The sequence below is a fragment of the Hemitrygon akajei genome, chromosome 18 (assembly GCF_048418815.1).
Source record: "Hemitrygon akajei chromosome 18, sHemAka1.3, whole genome shotgun sequence".
Lineage (NCBI taxonomy): Eukaryota > Metazoa > Chordata > Chondrichthyes > Myliobatiformes > Dasyatidae > Hemitrygon > Hemitrygon akajei.
In genome coordinates, this window is record NC_133141.1 from 13265981 (window position 1) to 13278200 (window position 12220).

At 42.2% G+C, this 12220-nt stretch overlaps 1 protein-coding gene across 4 annotated transcripts in view; it reads right to left on the minus strand.

The window, feature by feature from the left end:
* LOC140741108 (polypeptide N-acetylgalactosaminyltransferase 6-like) overlaps positions 1–12220 on the minus strand; it is a 74696-nt gene that overhangs the window by 25330 nt on the left and 37146 nt on the right. For all 4 annotated transcript variants that reach the window (XM_073070869.1, XM_073070868.1, XM_073070870.1 and 1 more), the window contains 3 exons: positions 7416–8018; positions 6584–6756; positions 1970–2119 (listed from right to left, as the gene is read on the minus strand). In XM_073070869.1, the coding sequence (XP_072926970.1) occupies positions 1970–2119; positions 6584–6756; positions 7416–7906 (814 nt within the window). In that variant the 5' untranslated portion in view covers positions 7907–8018. The remainder of the gene's footprint in view (positions 1–1969; positions 2120–6583; positions 6757–7415; positions 8019–12220) is intronic.

Below are 12220 nucleotides of genomic sequence, written 5' to 3' on the forward strand. Positions count from 1 at the left end.
GGACAAGGGGGCAAGAAGAAACGGGTGGAATACAGTGTCAGGAAGTGTATGACCATGCACTTTGGTAGAAGAAATTAAAAGGTTGACTATTTTCTAAATGGAGAGAAAATACAAAATTCTGAGGTGTAATGGGATTTAGGAGTCCTTGTGCAGGATTCCCTAAAGGTCAATTTGCCGGTTGAGTCTGTGGTGAGGAAGGCAAATGTGATGTCAGCATTCATTTCAAGAGGACCAGAATATAAAAGCAAGGATGTGATGTTGAGACTTTATAAAGCACTGGTCAGACCTCACTTGGAGTATTGAGAGCAGGTTTGGACCCCTTATCTTATAAAGATTGTGCTGAAACTGGAGAGGGTTCAAAGGAGGTTCACAAAAATGTTTCCAGGATTAAACAGCTTGTCATATGAAGAGTGTTTGATGGCTCTGTGCCTGTATTCACTGGAATTCAGAAGAATGAGGGGTGACCTCATTGAAACCTGTCGAATGTTGGAAGCTCTTGATAGAGTGGATGTAGAGAGGATGTTTCCTGTGGCGAGAGATTCTGAGACCAGAGGACACAGCCTCAGAATAGAGGGGTGTCCTTTTAGAATGGAGATGAGGAGGAATTCTTCAGCTAGAGAGTGGTGAATCTGTGGAATTCACTGCTACAGGTAGCTGTGGGGGACAAGTCTTTATGTATATTTAAGGCAGGTTGATAGATTCTTGATTGGTCAGGGGAGAAGGCAGGAGATTGGGGTTGGGAGGGAAAATGGATCAGCTGTGATGGAATGTTGAAGCAGACTCGATGGGCTAAATAACTTGATTCTGCTCCCATATCTTATAGGCTTAATTTACCCATCAGCTGAACAGTTCTTCTCATTTGAAGTCTTCTTTGTGACATATACCAATATCTAACTAACAGGGAACTGATTCCTGGGCTTTCTTGAACCGCAGGAATAACTTGTCCTCCCTGGGAGATCATTTCCCACATCTACCTCAGCTTGTTGACGTGCCCAGGAGATTAAGAATTGATCACGTGGGTGGCACTACAAAATACAATTAGGTGACCTCTCGATAAAGGCTGGGGCAAGGGAGAGGAGTGGCAATATTGTTGATATTGCTGATTTTAGAGAAAGGGAAGCAAAGCAGAAAAAAAATCTACATAATACCTTCCACAACCTCAAGCATATTGCAATTTCTTTGGGCAAGGAAAATGGTTTCTTTTGGGGGTGGGGAGAAAATATCGGAAACACACAGCCCTCTTTTGCACCTCCTTACATCTGTCTGTTAAAATACAAGTCCCTTAGCATTTAGACACTCCCTTAATGCTTCCCACACCTCAAAGCTTCATCTTGGCTGCTTCTTCTAATCTGTAGCACCCATAAAATCTACACAACTGTCAGTAATTCATTTTCTCCTTGTAACCTTCACATCCTTAGAGGTATCCTGCAACTACGCCTAGTATCATGCCTTCTGGTTAAGCTGAGAATGGATGGTATAAGATTTTACTCGATGTTTATATACTGGAAGAAAAGGCAGGATAGTAGAACCCAATTTCTTCCTCTCTATTGTCCATTGACTCCTCAGGACCTTCCGCTCCTCTAAACTCCAGCAGATACAAACCCAACCTATTCAATGTTTCTTGGTGAGACAATCCATTTCAGGTTTCAGTTCAGTAAACCTTCGACAGACTGCTTCCAACACATCTACATCCTTCCTCAAACACAGACATCGATACCGTGCACAGTATTCCAGATGTGTCTCACCAGTCCCTTAAATAAATGAAATGAAACCTCCCTACTTTTGCATTCAATTCCCCGCAGGTTTTGCCACACTTCTGGCACCAACATAGCATGCCCACAATTCACTAACCATAACCGCACGTCATTGGAACGTGGGAGGAAACCCATAAGGTCACCTCTAGGCAGGATGCCCAGTCTGCATTAAACTGTCCATGTAATATTGGGAAGTGACACAGGAATATACTTACAGTGAGCATCAAGAAAGGTTAGCACTTCTCCTGTCGCCTCACTGGCACCCAGGAGCCTTGCAGTTATTAATCCTTTCCTCTCCACCTGCCGGATGACTTTCACTATCCGAAACTGCTTTACATATTCATCCAGTTGTTCTTTTAAAGCGTCTGGAAAATCAAAATTCATTTTGCTTCACTGCTTTAGCACAGAACAATTACACTCATGTCTCAGCAACACAACTTACAAAACGGACATATTCTGGAGTGGATTAAAATGAAGAATAGCTTGACCATTATATGTTACTGTTTAATTAGAGGTGTGAGAATGTTAATTGCCACAATATAAGCAAACAACATGATCTATTATGTCAATTTTAAACTTGCAATTTTAACTGTTTCACTTTCCACAGGTGCTGCCCAAGTATTTCCAGCATTTTCCTGTTTTGAGTTTTGATTCCAGCATCAGCAGTTTTAAAAATTTTGTTCCAGATCCAGGCTCTGCTCTGTGCTGTTAGCTGACTAATCCAATCCAACCCAACAAATTGGCCTCAGCATCTCTGAATTATGTGAGGGATGGGATAGAAACAGAGAATAAAATTCCTAAATGATCACTATATCTCATTAGAAAGTGACATTGGGCAAGAATGCTTGGCTGCAATGTTGTTCGTGATACAACAGCACATCAACATTCATTGTCATTCATTTAAGACTACACCTTTTAAATATATTTTTAGTTATTTTATTCACCAGTGGAGTGCCTCAGGGATCTGTTCTGGGACCCTTACTCTTTGTGATTTTTATAAATGACCTGGATGAGGAAGTGGAGGGATGGGTTAGTAAATTTGCTGATGACACAAAGGTTGCAGGTGTTGTGCATAGTGTGGAGGGCTGTCAGAGGTTACAGTGGGACATTGATAGGATGCAAAACTGGGCTGAGAAGTGGCAGATGGAGTTCAACCCAGATAAGTGTGAAGTGGTTCATTTTGGTAGGTCAAATATGATGGCGGAATATAGTATTAATGGTAAGACTCTTGGCAGTGTGGAGGATCAGAGGGATCTTGGGGTCTGAGTCCATAGGACGCTCAAAGCTGCTGCACAGGTTGACTCTGTGGTTAAGAAGGTGTACGGTGTATTAGCCTTCATCAATAATGGAATTGAATTTAAGAGCCAAGAGGTAATGTTGCAGCTATATAGGACCCTGGTCAGACCCCACTTGGAGCACTGTGCTCAGTTCTGGTCACCTCACTACAGGAAGGATGTGGAAGCCATAGAAAGGGCGCAGAGGAGGTTCACAAGGATATTGCCTGGATTGGGGAGCATACCTTATGAAAATAGGTTGAGCGAACTCAGCCTTTTCTCCTTGGAGCAACGGAGGATGAGAGGTGACTTGATAGAGGTGTATAAGATGATAAGAGGCATTGATTGTGTGGATAGTCAGAGGCTTTTTCCCAGAGCTGAAGTGGTTGCCACAAGAGGACACAGGTTTAAGGTGCTGGGGAGTAGGTACAGAGGAGATGTCAGGGGTAAGTTTTTTACTCAGAAAGTGGTGAGTGCGTGGAATGGGCTGCCGGCAAAAGTGATGGAGGTGGATACGATAGGGTCTTTTAAGAGACTTTTGGACAGGTACATGGAGCTTAGAAAAACAGAGGGCTATGGGTAACCCTAGTAATTTCTAAGGTAGGGACATGTTTGGCACAACTTTGTGGGCCGAAGGGCCTGTATTGTGCTGTAGGTTTTCTATGTTTCTATGTGATGCTTCAATGAAATCCAGTTAAAAATGAATATTTACATTTTAGCCACCAAAAGACTTGTCTAAAAACTAGGCTGCCTTGGTCACTGGAAATGAAAACACCATATATAAAAAAGGTAGTTTAAACTTTATTAACTGCACAATTGGATAAACTAAACACATGAGCATGAGTGTAGTATTTTCAGCTCCCTTGGGAGCCATTTGTGTAATTAATAGGATTCAGCTTGACAATCAAATTGATTTTTTCTCCAGGAGGTTGAGCATTTAGTTTTGTCAAAACACTTAAATAGAAACAGTTTCGTTGTACACTGATGCCGCATCAATCACTAAAGCTCTTTGATAAGGATTAAGTGTCTTTGGCCCAAAACGTCAACTGTTTATTCCCCTCCAACATTTAGTGTGTTGCTCAAGATTCCCAGCATCTGCAGAATCTCATGTGTAAACCCATTAAACTGTCCTGTCTACTCTCATCTGCACACCTCCCCCATCCCACTCCACTGCAACCTCTAACCCTTCGAAGGATCACAATTAGACCGAGTAGGTGAAGAGGAAAAGAGAATGATGTGGTTTAAATTTTTTATGGAAGGTTATGAGAACCAAACATAGGCTAAATGGGTTCAATTATGAGGATGATTTGTACGTAATCTTGTCTTGTTCTTTCAGGTGGACAGAAAAGAATCTAAGACATTATTTTGAAGAGGTGCTGGGGAAATCACCCCAGATTTCCTGATCAACATTTGTCTCTCTCTCAACACATTAATACAGCTAATCTGACCAGTATCACGTTGCTGTTGCTCTTGAAGTAGCTGCTGTGTTTATTACATCAGTGTTTTGGAATGGAGAGGCCAAAGGTGCTATATGGATGCAAATCTGCCTCTCTTTGACTAAAATAATATGGGAATAAAATAGAGTAGGAACAAAGTAGGGTGATCAGATCAGAAATGAGAGCAGTTAGAAGCAAAACCAATCCTTCCCCCCCCCCCCCTCAAATTTCCACTGTACTCTCTCGGAACTTACTCTCATGAGGAATGGGCCAACTAACATTTTCCACGAGTGTGGTACGTTTACATCATTGATCATCTTGGCCATGGCAACAAGCTTCAATCAACCACAGTGGTCTGTGATACTAAATTTTAAGCGTAACAGTTAGCGTAACGCTATTACAGCACCAGCGAACTGATGCACCGCTGTCTCTAAGGAGCTCATATCTTCTCCCCAGGACTGTGTAGGTTTCCTCTAGGTGGTCCTGCTTCTTCCCACGTTACAAAAACGCAAGGGTTAGTAGGTTGATTGGTCACATGGGTGTATTTGGGCAGTGCAGTCCAGAGGGGCCTGTTACTGTGCTGTATCTCTAAATATAAATCATTTTCTGAGCCAGTACAGATCTTAACTGGTAAAACATGCTATTTTGTCAAGTGAATGGAAAGGCAGCTGGGCTCGGGGGTGGGGGGGGGGGGGAGAGGAACAGGAAATCAGTGGGACATTAACTGTCCAAAAGTAATCATTTCTCTACACCCCAGAGATCAAAGTGCATCCAGTTTCATCTCAACTCAGAAAGGGGAAAGGAATCTGGCTGCTATTGTTTAACGTGTGAAATTACTGGAGCTTAATGTTAGTCACATACAATATTTGCATAACAGCCAAGGAGGTGGGATGCATTACAGCGATAAGTTAGGCTGCAGTGGGGAATGTTGGGCTGTGTTTCCCCCCACCCCTTGCTGCTATACAAGCTTTGTCCTTTATCTGCTGCTGATAAAATACAAAGCCCACAGTGAACACTGAATGAGTCTTTTTTTCAATACAGTTCAGCTTTTTATCTACGCACAGAAACAAGATCCATCTCCAACCCAAATGGAACATTCCAACTATTGCGCTGGGGTGGATATGTTTATAACAGAGAGGGGAAGGTTCTCACAATTTGTGCAGAGGACTTGGACAGGGGTGCGGGGGTGGTGATGGGGGGTGCTGGACCAGGGGCAAAATTAAAAGGACGGGATGTGCAAAGAACAAGTTTAAAGCAGAGATTTACAATACTCGGTGGTTCTGCTACCTGAAACTCCTATGCTGTGGTAATAATCATAGTCCCACTGTAGAGCGGTCATGTGGCAAATGCTATGCAAACTGAGGACGATGATAACCATGATGAAAAATAAAAGAATACTTCCACTTTTTGCAGCTGTGACCAGTAGCAGGAAGTTGGTTGGGGGCGGGTTGAAGCAGAGATAGAGAAGCTATTCGCTCGTACAGAGTGAGAGGCCAAAAACATTTTGAGAGAAAGAACCGAGCTAAATTGTATGGGAAAATCAGGTATGGGACATGAATAAGGAGAGAAATAATGAAGCTAGAGCCATTAAATAAGCAAACCCCTGGGGTTTTATACATGCAGGTACACAACACCCAAGCATGAACCATGTCTGATAGGCAAAGACCCGCCAATCTGTCTCATATCTTAATCATTGCTTAAACATCAAGCTGCAGCTAGAGTAGTGGACACTTCAGCAAGGGTAAATGCAGTAGAAATCACTAGGATTTTACAGAGATGAGGGGTTACATTTACTAAAGCCAAGAAAGTCGAGCAGAAACTGGGTACAATCAACTAACAAGAGGCCAGAAGGTCACTGGTGGGATCTTCCCAATTTGTCTGGCTTAGTCCTATGCCATTTACCTACTGACCCACTAGGGAATCTGCCAGTGCCGTGATTTGATTAGGGGCTTTAAGTGCCTGGCATATATTTCAGTCATGGGATTATGATCATATACTGTATTGTATGAATGAACTCAGTAAGATTATCATCAGGTTTTTTTTAAATTTATTTTTTTCTAAACTCAAACACAAGGCACTTTAAATGCAGCAGTGTTCTCCGGTTATTAAAAAAACTCACCATCTGTGCTGGCATCATCCACTAATAGGATTTCCTTCAAGAGTATGGCTGGGGAAGTATGCATCACACTATAGACGGTCCTCAGCAAGGTGGACCAGGCCTCATTGTGGAACACTATAATCACACTGGTTGAAGGCAGAGGAGGACAACGCCTGAACCTCTGTTCAATACACCTGCACAAAGCAACACAAAAAGAGTTGAGAGATCTTAGCCTACAGAATGCTTTTAAAGTAACCAAGTGCAAGTATTGAATTTACTCCAAAAAGTCTGCACCACATAGATTGAAAAAAATATTTGCCTCTTCAAGATGGGACAGTTTTTGTGGAGTCTAAGGAGTTGAAAACAAGGAGAAATAAGAAAAGCTTTTGCAAAGGAAATTAGGTTGTGATCCTGGCTTCAAAGAGAGGAGTCCCCCTTTAATCTGCAGAATATTTTCTGAGAAGGGAAAGGATTTGAGCTCATCCACCAAAAGTTTCTATTTGTCGGCCAGTCTGATAGAATTGACTTTGACCCGTCCATTGGTTTCAAAGGTCCTACAGGAAAAAAGCTTGGTGGTCTCCTTGGTCAGAATGGGTCAACAGCAGTAATCCATCCCCATTTGGAATGTGTATGCAGGAATTGTTGGGGGGGGGGGGGTTGCAGGACAAGTTATTTTGCACTAATAGGATACTTTGAGATATCAGGCTATATACTCCAGATGGACCTTTTTTGTATCTTGCTTAAAGTTGAAACTGAGTTCCTAAATTGCTAACTTTTCCATTTGCCAGCTATTAACCAAACAAACATCCCTCCCCATAAAAGCTCTTCACAATAGAAATGTGAAATAACCTACTCTGGAGGTCGTGTGTCTGGTCCCAGGCTCCTGTGCAAGGAGATGCGGTCACTGGCATAGGCGTTGAAACAATGCTTTTCAAAACCATGGTCTTTCTCCTTTTGCTGTTCTGGGGAGAGATTATCCGTATGAAAAGCCTTTGCATCAGCACCAGGTGCATTCGGATCTTCAGGAGGGCGAGGAAGGAAACTCTTCAGTTCTGCTGCAGTGTAAAATCCCGGTAAACAGTTCTTGTTGTCATCAGCAGCCTCTTGGCCTCGATCTGGAGCAATGATCTGAAACTTGGGCATTGAATCTCGGATATTGTTCACTGCTCCAAACATAATTCCCAGCATTTTGTCTTTCCTGCCTGTTAAGTCCCTAAACCAAGATTCATCCTTTGGGCTCTGTTTGACTACATCTCTTTGGAGTATGAATAAAAATATCATAAATATTATACTGACCATAGCAAGTTTTGCTGGACCAAATCGTTTCCTAAAAAATAGCCTCATAGTTTCTGGTTAAATGTTACAGAATAATGGTGGTGCTCGGATATCTTATGGTTTTATTCACAACGAAGAAGGCCACTCCATTAATCGGTTTTGAGAGTTCTGATGCATGGATCTGAAATTAAAAAAAGCTCATTTGCTTCAATGTTAAAAGACATGACAAGCCTTCCAAACCTTAATCTTCTCCCTTCTTACCTCAAGTGTATGAATAACTGGCATGATTATGGCCAGTCCTGTGTGCAACAGTGTAGGGAGGTAAGTGTATGTACTTATTTCTCCAGTCTGCACTATGAACTCCAAAAGACAAACTTGACTGCATTAAAGATGCAATTCGAATTGCCTTACATACAGTGCACCATACCAGGAATGATAACATGTTACACAAAATAATTAACTGCACAGTTAGTCATGGTCACTGCAGCTGTAACTGAAGCCCTGGTTAACCATCTTAGCTAACAGTGTAAAATAGTTCAATACACCTGCACAAAGCAACACGTCTGAATTCATCTTAATTTTCAAAAGGCCTGCAGTCAGGTACCCTAAACCATGAAAATAAATAAGGTTAAAGCGAATGGAACCGTCGGCAAAATGGATTGCTAGATGACTGCAATGCAAATTGGGAGTCTAGAGGTTGCTATTTACAGCAAGAACATGGTGACCAGTGCTGGGACCATTGCTGTTCACACTGTTACATTAATGATTTAGACTCTAGACTCAAAAGCACTTTTTAAAATTTCCAAATACTATCAGATTGGGGACAGTCGTCATTATCAAGGTTGATTGCAACAAATCATAGGAGGGCACAATAAACTTGCATAGTAGACAGAGGAAGTTCAACACAGATCTATGTGAGGCAGTACATTTTGGCCAGGAGAATGGAGGAGGTCACTTATTACTCAAATGACTACAGCCCACGTGAGGAGCTAAGATCTCAAAGGACAAATGCACCAATGACTAAGAGTTGCACAGTTAACAAGAACAAACAAAAACAAGAAAATCAAGTATTCAGCTTTATTTCAGGGGACAGAATTGAAAAGTGAGTATTAAACCTGCATTGAACCTTAGCTTGAGCACACTAATGGGACTTGATCGTTCAGGTTACCATTTTTATACAATAAAGGACACATGCACTGGAGCTGGTGCAGAGAATACTCCCAAGGATAATGCTAGAAATGTGAAGGTATATACAAGGATGAACCTGGGAAAAGTTGGCCTAATCAATCATGATATAAGTGTGAGGTGCTACATTTTGGTAGGACTAATCAAAATAGGACATACATGGTAAAGGGTAGGGCATTGAGGAATGCAGTAGAACAGAGTGATCTAAGAATAATGGTGCATAGTTTCCTGAAGGTGGAATCTCATGTGGATAGGGTGGTGAAGAAAGCTTTTGGTATGCTGGCCTTTATAAATCAGAGCATTGAGTATAGGAGTTGGGATGTAATGTTAAAATTGTACAAAGCATTGGTGAGGCCAAATTTGGAGTATTGTGTACAGCTCTGGTCACCAAATTATAGGAAAGGTGTCAACAAAATAGAGAGAGTACAGAGGAGATTTACTAGAATCTTAACTGGGTTTCAGCACCTACGTTACAGAGAAAGGTTGAACAAGTTAGGTCTTTATTCTTTGGAGTGTAGAAGGTTGAGGGGGGACTTGATAGAGGTATTTAAAATTATGAGGGGGATAGATAGAGTTGATGTGGATAGACTTTTTCCATTGAGAGTTGGGGAGATTCAAAAAAGAGGACATGAGTTGAGAGTTAAGGGGCAAAAGTTTAAGGGTAACACGAGGGGGAACTTCTTTACTCAGAGAGTGGTAGCTGTGTGGAATGAGCTTCCAGTAGAAGTGGTAGAGGCAGGTTCGATATTGTCATTAAAAAAAAAGTTGGATAGGTATATGGACAGGAAAGGAATGGAGGGTTATGGGCTGAGTGTGGGTCAGTGGGACTAGGTGAGAGTAAGCGTTCGGCACGGACTAGAAGGGCCGAGATGGCCTGTTTCCGTGCTGTAATTGTTATATGGTTATACGATCTTCAAAACTATGAATGATTTTAATAGAGTGGATACATAGAGAACATCTGTACTCATGGGGAAGAACAGAGGCCATCATTATAAGACAACCACAAAGTTATCAAATAGGGAAGTCGGAAGAAACATATTTACCTTAAGAGTGGTGAGAATGTGGAACTTGCTACCACAGGCTGTGGGTGAAGTGAATAGTACAGATGCATTTAAAGGGAGACCACGCATGAAAATGAGGGTGTACACAGCAGAGAGCATGCACACTGGTTAAATTGGGTCACAGTGAAAGCTCTCACTGGTTCCCAGTCTTCTTTCAGCTCTAAATGCCACTTTATTGTGACAACACAGAAGGAGGTCCTTCAGTCCATCAGGTTTCTTCATTCTCTTTGACTCCACTTCAATTCTGTTTGACTCCACTTCAATTCTGTTTATCATTAAGCCACACCAAGTAGCAACTTGCAGTGGCCAATTAAGCACACCCTAGGGATGTGGAAAGAAATAAACATCACGTGGTCATGGAGAGAACATAGAAACTCCATTTAAGCAACATCTGAGATCAGGATCGAACCCAAGATCCTAGAATTGTGAGGCAGCCACATAAATTCCTGCATTACCATGCCACCTTTAAATAAGTACAGTGTTGGCCTTAGAAATAGATGCCCAGTATGACCCAATCCAAGCAGGTATTCTTCATGTAATCCAAGACAACATGCTAATAGGTGGTTTATCCAAATGTGGGCAGTCGGTGGGGAGTGAGCCAAACTCTCTTCACTTGACATCCATAGAAACACACTTTATTATGGAATCGACAGATCGTAGGTCTAAAGGTGGATTGGGCAGCTGTGACAATGAATGGTTGAGCAGCTCTATGACCCTACAATCAATTCCTGCTTATGTTCTTCAGATGGAAATTTAGCTGTCCCAGACAGGATTGATCAGAGTCCATCTGCAATATACATTTACCAATTGAATTCTTTTCATTAGTAATTGAAGCGAAGGGCAGAGAACATGGCAGCCATTTACACCAAACAACACAAACTCGCGTCCATTCTGAACAAGAAACGTCTTCACTTTCTCCTCAGTGAAGACTTTTGCAGTTGAATACTTCACTTAGTCCATCCATTTGTGCTGAACTCAAACCCAGGTCCAAGAAGATGAAGGTAGCTGAAAAGTGACAAAATGCACAACAAAATGCATGTCCTAACGTCACGTCAGCAGCAGTGAATAAATGGTGATAAGAGAAAGATATCTTTCATTAGCAAGCGTAGCATCCCTCTACCCTTGCCACTGCTGTGAATGGAACAGTAATCTATAGATGTTCCCCCATCGTTACATTATTACTCCACATAAATCAAATGAACTTGCCTACCAGGGTTTCTTGTTCACTTCAAATTAACAGAAAATCTCCCAGTTGAACCATGAAGGCCAAAATCAAGAGTTTAATTTATTTACAAGGTAATTAACCAGCTACAGAAGCATTATACTTGCACTAAACAAGTAAGGTCAAAATCTTTACTGTTCGTTATAAGCTTCTGACAATGTTGTGGTCACTGAAGTCCTTCAGAGAAGGAATTCTGCCCAGCCTGGAGCATGTGACTCCACATTCACCAATGTAGTTCACTCTCAACTGGCCTCGGAAATTCTCTGGGGTAGCACATTTAATAGAGCTGCTGTCTCACCACTCCAGTAGTGCGGGTTCAATTCCATTTTTCTGCTTTTCCAAAAGGAGGTTTATTTAGGGATTACAGGGTCACATTCATACAATATTAGGGTACTTCACGGAACACACTGTTTAAAAGTTTCAAATGTAACACGGCCATTACTATCTAGATCACACTTGAGCACCTTTGGGGCCCACCACTCCTGGAAATCCCCTATTGTACCAAGGATGCTGCATGCTCCTTCTCCAGACACGGACAGAGGTGCAGGCAATTGACTTGGGCAGAACCCTCCACTGCCCACTGCCTGGACCACTAAATGGTCACCTTGACTAGGCCCAGGAGCAAATCTGCCCAAACAACCCACCCTCTCTGGACTGGCTGACCAAAGATCAGAAGCATGAGGCTGAACCAATACACCACGGCTGTCACAGACTTTATAAAAACAGTTGTGGATGAGTGTGGCCCCACAAAATCATTCAGAGTCTTCCCCAACCAGAAGCCCTGGAGGAACCAAGAGATCCGCAATCTGCTGAGGGCCAGGTCAGTGGCATTCAGGTCTGGTGACCAAATAATATACAAGAAGTCCAGGTAAGATCTCCAGAAAGCCATCTGATGTGCAAAGTGGCAATTCCAGA